Genomic DNA, 12872 nt, shown 5'->3' on the forward strand with positions numbered 1-12872 from the left:
TGTTTTGGTAAAAGTGAAGTACCTAGTTAAACTTTGGTCTTCCTTTTCTCTTCCAGGCTTTTGAGTGAATGAAAAAGCTTTTATTTAAACCCAGACTATGTGCCTAGTCCTATGCTAAGTTATGGGTTTACAAATACAAAAGCTGTGATAGACTTTGCCCTGAAGGAGTTTACTTTCAAATGGAGGAGACCTTACTTATTGTGGAGTGGAGGCTGGGGTAGGGTATTTTGGTTTGGGAAGGCCTCCCTCTTTAGACTGTGAGCTTCTTGAGAACTAGGACTAGGTTTTTTGTTTGTTTGTTTTTGTTTTTGCCTTTCTTCTTACCCTCTGCTCTTGCGCATGTAGTAGGAGTTTAGTAAAAGCCTTGTAGAGCCTTAAGGGAGTAGATTGACACACCCTTACCTATAGCTGTGTCAGTATTTATTATGGTTTCAGAATGTGAGGGAGTGGAGGACAGTGATGCAGAAACTACCAGTTTCTAGGTAGGGTGGGGGAAGGTAAGTGAGGTGTCAGTGAAGCTTGAGTGAGGCCATTTGGATGTAAGCACTCTTCTGGACTGTGGGTATAGTCTCTGATCTGAAGGTACAGCAGCAGGATGGCTGGTGAGTTGTTGGTAGGGACTGAGACAGTAAGTGCCTATGGTGTTAGAGCTGCTTAGGCCCTCACTAATTAACATAGGAGAGGTCTTGGGAAGAGAGAATTCCAGAGCTGGAAGGGGGGGGTGTGTGTGTGTGAGTGTGCGGGTGCACATACTTTTATTTAGGGTATAGTGGAAAGAGCAAAGGAGTTAGATCCCAAGGATCAATTTACCTTTTTCCGATGTTTCTTCATTTATAAAATGATGATAATCATGGTACTACTTGGCAAAGTTCTTGTGGGGCATCAAACAAGATAATATAAAGGGCTTTTGAAACCAGAAATTGCTATGTAAATATGAGATTATAAAGGATTATTTTGTTTTCATGAGTGGATCCAATGAAGCTTTAGAGAGCAAGGAAAACTGATTTCTTTGAAGCCCAAAAGGGGTGAGAAGAATTAAAAGATCATCACCAATGGATGATTTGCCCAAAGCACTGGGGCATGAGTAGTGCTCGACTTAGAATCAGGAAAACCTGTATTTCAGGTCTGTTCAGACAGACTTACTAGCTCTGTGACCCTGGGCAAGTCACATAACTGCTTTGTGTCTCATTTACTTCATCTCTGAAATGAAGGGGTTGGACCCAGTGGCCTCTCAAGTCCCTTGTAGCTCTAAATCCGATTTTACAGTCCTATCGGGAAGTTTCTCTGACATTGCAAACTTCATGCTAACATCATAATGGTGGAAACTGCCTTGTTAGCAAGGGCTGAAGATAGGATCTCTCACATTCTTGCTTTTGAAAATCTTTTGTGGTCATGTCAGCCAGGCATCACTATAGATTCTGTCATTGTGGAGCTTTAAACCCTGACTGGTTAAACAATCCCAAGGTTTCAGTAAGGAAGGTCTAGAGATAGAGTGGTGGTCACAGTCAGCCACAGTTGGTGCCATTATCAAGGGTCTCAGAGCACTCCCTCTACTGTCTGTTGGACAAGTCATTAAACCTCTGGGTCTCAGTTTCTGTATTGTATAGTGGGACAGGAGGAAGTGAACTAGATTTTCAAATAACCAGCAAGCACTTGCTAATAATAAGGTCCTACTGTGTGCCAGGCACCAAATACAAAATCCTTCAGGAGTTTATATTTTATCAAGAAAAACATGTACACATTTAAGTAACTACAAAATATGTCCAAGGTAGAGACCAACGTTATACGGTTGGAGCATATGGTTGATTACTAGCCCTGAAAGATTCATGAAAGACCTCAGGGCACTTGAACTGAGCTGTGAAAGAACCTAGGGATTCTAAAAAGGATCTTCGAGGAAGGAAGTAAATTCCTGGCATCAGGGACAGCAAATGATTTTGATGATTACAATATCTAACATTTATATGGTGCTTAGTATGTGCCAGACATTGTACTAAGCACTTCACAATTATCTCATTCAATCCTCACAACAACCCCGAGGGGTAGGTGATATTATTATCCCCATTTTACAGATGAGGAAACTGAAGTAAATAGAGGTGAAGTGACTTGCCCAAGGTCATTCATCTAGTACGTGTCTGAGGTCATATTTGAACCTTGGACTTCTGGACCTCAGGCTTAGCCCTATATTATCCACTGCACTCCCTAGCTGCTTAGCTAGACTTTTGAATATGTGAAGGGAAATAATATGTATGTAACAAGACTAGAAGAGTAGGCTAGGGCCACAATATAGCTTTAAATGATAAGTGGAGGCAGTTGTATTTTATCCCAAAGGCAGTAGAGACCCCCTGGTGCTTCTCCACCCTAGGAGTCACATAGACACATCTGTGCACTGAGAATATTGTTTTGTGCCATCTTCAGTCCATACTCTGTGAAGTTGCCAGCCTGGAGGCAAAGAGACTGATTAAGAAGGTGCTGCAGTAGTCTAGGGGAGAGATTCCCAGAGCATTCTTCTAGCTGTTGATCCAGTGAACCCCAACCAAGCCTCTTACAACTCGAGATCACACTGGAATGCCTGCACATCCATCCTCCCATTCTTGTCCTGGTTATAAACAATTCCCTCTTTTTCTCCTTCCCCCAAACTTATCCCTTGTCTCTTAAGTAGAAAGTAGAAATACCCCAAAACGATGGAACTTTTTGTCTTGGGGATACAAATCAATGTGTTATGGCTTTGAGGGTTTACCCTTTTTTTTATCATTTTCTGCCGTAATTAATCATCTACATAATTGCAAGTGGTTTTTTCCAAAAAATTTATTCTAATATGTTTGTTACATTGTTTTTATAAGGAGTTAGTTTACATGAAAGAAGGAATAGAGGCTACATGTGTATAACCAAAGGAGAACTGGTTTTGAAAGTAGGAAACCAGCATTTGAACTAAGCTCGGTTACCATAATATCATTAGGCAAGTCATTTAACTTCTGGGCCTCTGTTTTCTTCTGACTAGAAGAATTCTTAGACCCCTTGTAGCTCCAGATCTCTTTTACATATTTGTTAGGACTTGGGATTTAACAGTATTGGGTGTATAAACTCCTCCTAAGAGAAAGGGTGAAAAACACTAGCCCAGAAACAGCTGCCCCGGCAGTGAAAAGTTAAGTGGCCCACTTTGTGCCATGCAGCTAACAGGTGTCAGAGTAGGCCTAGGTCTTTCTTCCTCCTAGGCTTCAAGTGCATATTTTTTGCCCTCTGTGATTTGTAGAATGAAAATCAAAGATGGATAAAATATGTATTCTTTCAATAAATGTTTATTGAGCACCTTCTAGGAACTGAGGTATGGGGTTACATAGGCTTTTAAAAAGTTGTTGTTTCCCAATTGATAAATGGTCAGAAGATATGAATAGGCATTTCTGAGACAAAGAAATTAAAGCTATCTACAGTCATATTAAAAACGCTCTAAATCACTATTGATTAGAGAAATACAAATTAGAACAACTCTGAGGAACCACCTCACACCTAAAACGCTCTAAATCACTATTGATTAGAGAAATACAGATTAGAACAACTCTGAGGAACCACCTCACACCTATCAGAATGGCTAACGTAACAAAAAATGGAAAATGTTGGATGTTGGAAGGGATGTGGGAAAACTGGGACATGAATGCACTGTTGGTGGAGTTGTGAATTGATCCAACCATTCTGGAGAGCAGTTTGGTACTATGCCTGAAGTGCTATGAAATTGTGCATACCTTTTGATCCAACAATACCACTAAGTCTTTATCCCAAAGATATCCATCCAAAAAAGGGGAAAGGACCTATTTGTACAACTATTTATAGCAGCCTTTTTTGTGGTGTCTAAGAATTGGAAATCAAAGGGATCCCCATTGGGGAATGGCTTAACAAGCTATGGTATGTGATTGTAATGGAATTATTATTATGCTGTAAGAAATGATGAGCAGGATGATTTCAGAAAAACCTGGAAAGACTTACATGAACTGATGCATGGTGAAGTGAACAGAACCAGGAGAACATTGTACACAGTAATAGCAACAGTATGCAATGGAGAATTGTGAATGACTTATCTTTTCTCAGCAATGCAATGATCCAAGATAATCCCAAAGGAGTAATGATGAAACACACTATTCGCCTCCAAAGAGAGAACTATGTTTGAATACAGACTGAAGCATGCTATTTTTTACTTTCTTTTTCCTTTTGAGTCTTCTTGTACAAAATTACTAATATGGGAATGTTTTACATAATTGCACATGTATAACCTCTATCTGATTGCTTACCATCTCAAGGAGGGGAAGAGGGAAGGCGGGAGAGAATTTGGAACTCAAAATTTTAAATAAAAATGTTAAAAATTGGGGGAAAATATACTTAAGAAAAAAGAGTTGTTTTTAAAAACCCAGCCTTGCCCTTTTCTCTTCCTTTAGAGGTGGCTTGCTGAAAAAGCAGGATCATTCTCCTTATATTTTATATCACTTTTTATTCAGTAACTGAAAAAGGAGAATTTTCATTCTTCTTTCCTATACCTGAGTGACAGCTTCAGGAGTTCTCTTAAAACTGTCATGGAGATAATCCAAACATTACCCTGAGATTAAAGTGAAATGGAAAACGGGGTGCAATGGTAGCTTAAAATTTCATAAAGTTTCTGAGGAAAGTAGATTGTAGGAATAAGTGGGTACATATAACCAGAAATTGTCTACAAAAATGGAAAACTCAGCTGATGCTAATTTTATTGTCACCGTCTACCAAAGATCTTTGTTCATTTCTTCAGAACTGTAGCAAGGTCTAATATTTGTAGGGATGATTTAGTCATTAAATAAGATCTTAATATTTGCAGTGCCCTAGGGCAAATACAAAGATAAATGAGAAAGGATAGTAAGATAGGTCTCTGGCCGGGATATTGCAACAGATAGGATGAGTACAAATAGTCACGACAAAATATAGGAAATTATGGGTACATAGACCCTAATGGGAAAAACAGTCCACTTAGAGCACCTGAGTTCACACCACTCTGTAACTCTCAACAGGTCATTTAAGGATTCTGAGTTTGGTGTTACAGTTGTGGTGATTGTTTGGGAGGGGAGAGGCCAGGTTTGGACCTGTGATTTCATTGATTTAGGGAACTTTGATGAAGATAGCTAGGTGGTGAAAAGGATGGAGTGCTAGACATGGATGGGGTCAGAAAGAGCCGAGTTCAAATCCAGCCTTAATAGCTATATGACCCTGGGCAAGTCACATATATGAAAATGAGGATAATAACAGCACATGCCTCCCAGAGGCACAATTTAGAAGTTATTACTGTTCAACAATTAATATTGTTGCGAGAATTAAACAGCATTTTTTTTTCAGTCTTTTTTTCAACAAAGTCTGACTCTTTGTGACCCTATTTGGGGTTTTCTTGGCAAAGATAATGTAGTGGTTTGTCATTTCCTTTTCCAGGTCATTTTACAGATGAGGAAACTGAGGCAAACAGGGTTAAGTGACTTGCAAAGGTCACACAGCTAATTAAGTATGTGAGGCCATATTTGAACTCAAATCTTCTAGAATCCAGCCTGGGCACTTTTCTACCTGCTGCACCTAGCTGCCCCTCTCAAATGGGATAATACTTGTAAAACACTTAACAGTGCTGGCACATAGTAGGAGCTATATAAATATCAGCCTGTATTATTATTAATATTTATGAAGTGCTTAGCACAGCACCTCACGTACTGTAGGAGCTTAAAAGTCCATTACTTTCCTTCTCTTAATCCAGGTCAGTATCTGATCTGGGAGAGTTGGCTGGGACAGTAAGAGGTTAAATGACTTGCTCCTTATCACCCAACCTCTACTGCAGATCTTCCTGATTGTGAGGCCAGTTCCCTAGCCACTCCCCACTGTTCCTCGAGCCCTTGTTTTACTCATCTGTAATATGACAATATGAATGCTTGAGCTACAGACTTCACCAAAGGATGGTGAAATAAATGGGGTTTAAGTACTTTTGTCACCTTAGTGACAGTTTCTTCGGAGCAGTGCACTCATTCCTTCCTTGTTATCACTAATCTGGCTTAGTCTACTTCAAAGGGTATGAGCAGAAATTAGAATTCTAATATTTATATTTTACCTTCAATACTTTAGAAAGATCTGTGATTTTGTTAGCATGGGCTGTCTTTCCACTCATGCAGATAATTCCTCCATGCCTTAGTTGTTTTCTGTGGCCTCCCTGATGTCATCTATGGCCAGTCTTCTTTTGCTAAGCACAACATTTTAAATATGAAAAAAGTTTATACACTTAATAATGTTTCTACTATGGAAATTCTCCTCTCTCCAGTTGTAAAAAAACGTACTTGATTTGTGATCAATTAAATGTTACCTATAACTTTATATAAGCACATAATCAGCTTTTTATGTGGTAAGTTTACTTTCAAAACAGTAATAACTTCTAAAATTAAATATAACATTAAAAAAGAAATCTATACAATGTAATGATGTATTTATACAAGGTTTCCTTTGGTTAATGTAATTAACTGCATTCTAGTAGAGTTTAGTTCCATTTATGTAAAGCAAATTTCTGTTAAATGAATCAGTTTTTTCATTGAATTCCATTATGATATTAAAGTTATACTAGAAAAAAAAGTTGGCTGCTGGTTTAATAAATTAAGAATACAGCAGATACTGAAGTATCATATTTGGGAGAAGAGAAAGAAGTTAATTTTGTGATAGCATTTGGGGAAAATTGATAATATTAGAAAATAACAAGATTTTATACTCCAAGTAAGTCATAACATATAAAATGTGAAACTAAGCAGTATTAGAAATGGGTTTACTTCATATTTTCCTTAATAGAACTAGCAGTCTTTAAAGTGATGCTACGAATTTGGTTGAAATGTGGGTCTGGGGGTTTTTTGTTTTTGTAATTTTTACTGTTTAAAACTGTGCTGGCACTTGTAAGTCACTAAGTTTACATAGTGGATGCTTTTTTAAAAAAAATATTAACAATTCCAGTAATTTAAAAATTATTATTTTCACCTCTTGAACCAATTGATACTTTCAGCTAAAGTTGATATGATATGCTACAATATCCTTGAACAGGGGATATATAATGCTGTAGCATTATGTTTTTTCTTAGCATTTTATAATGTCTGCCTAAGCAGACTTTATAAATCTAATAACAATTAGCAAATTAGTTTGTGTCTGTGTTAATCATTCTGTTCCAACTCAAAGATATAGTCAGTTAACTGATAGCTGCTGTCATCTGGGATTTGTTAATGATGTAGCAAAATGGTCTTTAAAATCTTTACCATTAGCCGATTGCCAGCGTTTAGCAGCTAGGAAGAGATGAGAATTCTCCCTAGCCAGGAGTCTCAATTACTGTAAGTTAGAGGAGCATTAGTCCTAAAAATAACTTTGAATTACTTTGTGATATATTTTAGTTGAGAGTTCTCTTAGTTTAGAAAAAAAAAAACCCTGTAACTTAATTACTTTTTACAATTAGTAATTTGTAATTAAGTGTTTTGGCAGTAGAGAAAACATTTTTGAGTTCCAAGAGCATAAGTTTTACAGCCCCAGAGACCTTGGGATTCAAATTCCAGTTCTGCCATTTTCTAGCTGTGTCCTTGGACATGCCCCTGTACTTTTCTTGGTCTCAGCGTCCTCTTCTGTAAAAGGAAGGGATTCGTCTAAATCTTTGGTTCTTAAAGTTTGGCCTAGGGGTCCTCAAGGTCAAAACTATTTTCATAATAATGCTAAAGTATTATTTGCCCTTTAAAATACTTCTCCCTTTTCCAGTGATATATTCATGAGGCCGGATTTTCTTCTTATACTTAAACTTCAGCCCAAACTACATATCTCAGCAGTTTGATTGCAGAAGCAAATGTGAGGAAATCTAGCTATCTTCTATGGGCAGCTGGGAGGCACAGTGAATAGAGAGCTGGGCCTGGAGTCAGAAAGATTCATCTTCCTGAGTTCAACTCTGGCCTCAGACATTTATTAGCCATGTGAGCCTAGGCAAGTCACTTAACCCTGTTTGCCTCAGTTCCTCATCTATGAAATGAGCTGGAGAAGGAAATGGTAAACCATTCCAGTATCTTTGCCAGGAAAACTTCAAATGGGGACACACTGAAGATAACTGAACAATAACAGAAATTAAGCCAGACACTAGATTTGCAAAAGTAAAACAATGCTACATTTCTCACTAATTTTATTTTTGTTTTGTAAAATAGAATTAGCTTTCATTACATTGTTGTTTATATTAACCTGTAATGGGTTTTTAAGAGTATGAAAGGGTCAGAGAGCAATTTGGATCTATGCCCAAAGGGATATAAAACTATACATACCCTTTGACCCAGCAATAGCACTCCTAAATCTGTATACCAAACAGATCATAAAAATGGGAAAAAGACCCACATGTACAAAAATATTTACAGCAGCTCTTTTTGTGGTGGCAAAGAATTGGATGCCGATCAGTTGGGGAATGGCTGAATAAGCTGTGGTATGTGAATGTAATGGAATACTATTGTGCTATAAGAAATGACGAGCAGGCGGACTTCAGAAAAACGTGGAAAAACTTAATATGAACTGATGCTGCGTGAAGTGAGCAGAACCAGGAGAACATTGTACACAATAGTAGCAACATTGTGTGATGACCAACTTTGATAAACTTAACTCTTCTCAGCAATGCAAGGATCTAAGACACCTCCAAAAGACTCATGATGGAAAATGCTGTCCACATCCAGAGAAAGAACTATGGAGTCTGAATGCAGATGGAAGCATGCTATTTGATCTCCTTTTCTTTTGTTGTTTTGTTTTGATTCTTCTTTCTCGTGGTTCCTCCCATTGGTTCTAATTCTTCTTTGCATCATGGCTAATGTGAAAATATGCTTAATATAAACATATAAGTAGAGTCTTTATCAGATTGCACGCTTTCTTGGGGAGAGGAAGAAAATTTGAAACTCAGTCTTAATGGAAGTGAATGAATAAATTGTTTAATTTAAAAAAAAAAAAAAGAGTATGGAAGGGTCCTGTGACCAAAATATTAAGTACCACTGGACTAGATCTTTTCTTAAGTCCTTTGCAATTTTAAAATCCAATGATCCTAAATAGACTTGTATTTTTAAGATTGTAAATTGCCTGAGAGAAAGATGATAGAGTAGGAGGAAGCAATACAGGCCATCGCTCCTCCCCATAACTACTCTAAGAAAGACCTAAGAAGAGAACCACTTTTCATCAGGAAGTCCAAGGGGAAGTCCCAGTGAATCATTTTTCCATTCCAGATCTGCATAGGGAGATAGAAGTCTCTGGACATTGGGAAAAGGAACTAGCCAGCCATGGGGATTTAACTGAGGCCTAAAGATCTTCACAGGGGTAAGAAAATGTCTTAGAGAGAGAAGGGAGAGACTTAACTCTGTGTAGGAAACGGACACAGGAGCCAGATGCTAGCTCTGTTGCTTGCATCACTGAACTGTGTCATGGATCCATTGCAGACTAAGGAGGGGTAATTTATACCTAGGGTAAGTGGAAGTTGAGTGCAGGGAGTGACTGTAGGCCTGAGGCTGCTGTGTACTGGGTAAGAAGCAGGAATAGCAACTGTGTGACTGAGCCTGGAGTGAGGTCTGGGATTCAGTCTCCAGGATTGTCTCATGCGCCTGAGTAGGGCAGGAAGCTCAGACCAAGGGGGAGCCTTGGAGAGCCTTTCATTGGCTTTCCAGCTAGCTTTCACAGGGCTGAGGCCAACCTACAGTTGTGTCACCCAGATCCAAATGAGATCAGGAGCTTGCAAAGCTCAGACCAAGAGGACTGCAGGTAGACTGCCCCTAGAGCAGACCAGTTTGGTGGACTGAAAGCCCACAGACACCCACCCTGAGTTGTACTGAGATCCTTTAAGAACAAAGCACTCAGTACCGAGGAAATCCAACAGCCCAGACATTCCTTCCTGTGCTTTGCAAAGCCTGGCGCTATCAAAGTGTCAGTTTGGGAAGTAGTGCTGGAAGAATGAGCGAAGAAAACAAAAAGACTCCCTCCATATTAGGTGCTGTCATCCCCGTCTTACAAGTGAAGAACCTGAGGTTGACAGTGATCACCAGATAGTAAATGTCTGAGGCTAGATTTGAACTCAGATCTTCCTGACTTGAGGTCCATATGGCGTTTGTGTACTAGGAGTTTCCTATGAAAATCAAATCATTGATTTGGACCCCGAAACAGTGTGCATATGTAAATATAAAAGAATTTTATAAAATTACAGTGATTTTTAGAGTATATTTATTCATTATGTTCATTTTTTTTTCTTTTTATAAGACTGGACAATACATTAGAGGAAATTATATTTAAACTGGTTCCTGGACTACGAGAACGTAAGTTATTATTTCATTTTGGTCTGGGGGAAAAATTTTGGTGTTTTAGAAAATTGATAAGTTTCTATTAATACGTCTATATTTATTTTTTATCTGTTGAATTTTTTTTTAATTAGAGGAACTTGAGCGTGAGACAGAATTTTGGAAGAAAAACAAGCCTCAAGAAAATGGACAAGGTGCCTTTTTTTAATATATGCACACACATTTGTTTGTGAAATTAACCATATGATTACTTTATGCTTTTTCTGTTTTTTGGTGAACATAATTACAACCTTTATCATTTAAAAAAAATTTACCTTCTGAGAGGTAAAATATAATAGGGAGATAGAATTTTGAAGTATTCCTTCCTTATTACTTCTTGAAATATGGTCCCTTTTTATTTAGGCAGGGCTCCTAAGATTTGCATGTGGTAATAGTTGAAGTTTAACTGTAAGTAATTGAATGTAAGTAATTTCTCTAATTTATAGTATGTGTATATACACACAAACACACACAGGAAAAACATGAGGATATGTTTAACAAGAATTCCTTTTACTCATTTAATAGAGTATTCCATCAATATGTATTAATCAGAATGTTTAGTTTTAAAAAGTAGTGTTATTTTAAAGTTTCTGTGTCAAATATCAGATTGTAATTTTTGCTGAATTAATCACATAATCTGAGAGTCTCATGGACCATCAGAGGCCATCTAGTCCAGTCCATCTATGGAAGGAATTTGGGGGGGGGGGCAGCTAGGCACTAGGGATAAGTGACTTGCCCAGGGTCACACAGCTAGTGTCAAGTGTCTGAGGCCAGATTTGAACTCAGGTCCTCCTGACTCCAGGACCAGTGCTCTCTCTACTATGCCACTTCACTGCCCCTATGGAAGGCATTCTTAAATATAACATGCCCAACCAATGGCCATCTTCTATTGGCATTTCATTCCCCTTCCAAGACAGCTCCTCTAAGTGTTAGGAAACTTCTCCATTATCAGGCCTTTCTGTAACTTCTGTTCTTTGCTCCTGGTCCTGCCCATCAGGCTAAACAGAACCAATCTAGTCACTCTTTCACCAGTCAGCCCTTCCCCTACTTTTAAGATTATTATCATGTCCCACCCCAATCATCTCTTTTCTAAGCTCCACATTCCCTGTCCTGTCACCAGCCTAGTTACTCTTCTCTGTACACTCTCCAGTTTATCCCCTTGAACCTTCAGGTAAAGTCTGATAGATTAGAATACAATGAGATTATCAGCTCCTGGAAGTCGCCCCTCCTAATTACAGTCCAGGATGACATTAGCTTTTTTTGGCTGCCATGTTACTCTGCTGAATCATTAAGGTTGTAGTCTACCAAAACCTTCAGATCTTTTTCAGAACACCTGCTCTCTAAACAAGCATCCCGAGTCCTGTACTTTTGAAGCTGATTTTTTTTTTTACTTATGTAAGATTTTTACATTTATCCCTACTGAAAATTCTATCTTATTAAGATTCAGCCCTGTTAAGAGCCTTTTGGATACCAACTTCCTGGGTGTTAGCTTCCCCTCCCAGCTTTGTGGCAGATTTGATGGGCTTGGCATCTATGCTTTTATCCATGTCATTGATAAAAACATTAAACAGCCCTGGGCAAGTGGAGATCCCTGGAGGCTTCTTGTCCATTGACATTAAACCTTTAAACACTTCCTCTCTGGCTGAATAACCTTTCTGAATCCATTTGACTGATATTTTTGTATTGAATGGTTACCAGCTTTCACCAAATCAAACATTTGTAAATTGTACACGGTCAGAAATATGGGATGAGGCAAAAGTTGAGGCAAGATACCTTTTACTCCTCATGGAACTCACACATGGAACTATGATGTGTAAGTAACTAGTGTCCATAAAGTACATAATAAGGATATGAGAGGTACATGAAAAGTGCTGGGTAAGGTCTGAGGGATGAGAAAGTGAGTGATGACGACGATATAATAACGTCTAGCATTTTTGTAGTGCCTTCTATAGGCTAGGCACAGTATTTTAAAATTATCATCTCTCACCATCCTCACAACAACCCTGGGAGATAGGTGCTATTATCTCCATTTTACAGTTGAGGAAACCAAAGCTAGTAAGTGTCTGAGACTAGATTTGAACTAAGGTCTTCCAGGCTTTAGGCCCAGTGTTCCATGTAGTATGGCATCACTTAGCTGTCTCTGACTACTGACTAGAAGAATCAGAAAAGGCTTCTAGGAAGTAGAGTTTAAGTTGGTCTTTAAGGGATGAGTTGGAATTCAACAAAGAAGAGAGTGAAATGGGAAAGTCAGCCAGTAGGGTACAGTGTAGAAAGCCCTAGATTTGGAGTAAAAAGGGCCTGGTTCTAAACCAGCTGTGCTTCCTTAGAGCTGCCACTAAACATTTCTAGGGCTCAGTTGCCTCATTCATAAATTGAGGGGATTACCCTTAAATCCCTCCTGACTCTAAATCCTTGGAGGCTTTGGGTTTAGCATGAGCAGAATTATGAAGCTGTGCAAGAAGTATAAAGAATACTTAGATGATATTGCTAAAATTTAATCAGGTGGTAATGAGGGCCTAGTCTCTAGGG

General features: G+C 38.5%; 1 protein-coding gene across 7 annotated transcripts in view; it reads left to right on the top strand.

Moving 5' to 3' along the window:
- PCGF5 (polycomb group ring finger 5) overlaps nucleotides 1–12872 on the top strand; it is a 139976-nt gene that overhangs the window by 85328 nt on the left and 41776 nt on the right. For all 7 annotated transcript variants that reach the window (XM_027839828.1, XM_027839835.1, XM_027839832.1 and 4 more), the window contains 2 exons: nucleotides 10267–10322; nucleotides 10439–10498. In XM_027839828.1, the coding sequence (XP_027695629.1) occupies nucleotides 10267–10322; nucleotides 10439–10498 (116 nt within the window). The remainder of the gene's footprint in view (nucleotides 1–10266; nucleotides 10323–10438; nucleotides 10499–12872) is intronic.

This window comes from Vombatus ursinus, unplaced genomic scaffold (genome assembly GCF_900497805.2).
Source record: "Vombatus ursinus unplaced genomic scaffold, bare-nosed wombat genome assembly UNPS02014833.1, whole genome shotgun sequence".
Lineage (NCBI taxonomy): Eukaryota > Metazoa > Chordata > Mammalia > Diprotodontia > Vombatidae > Vombatus > Vombatus ursinus.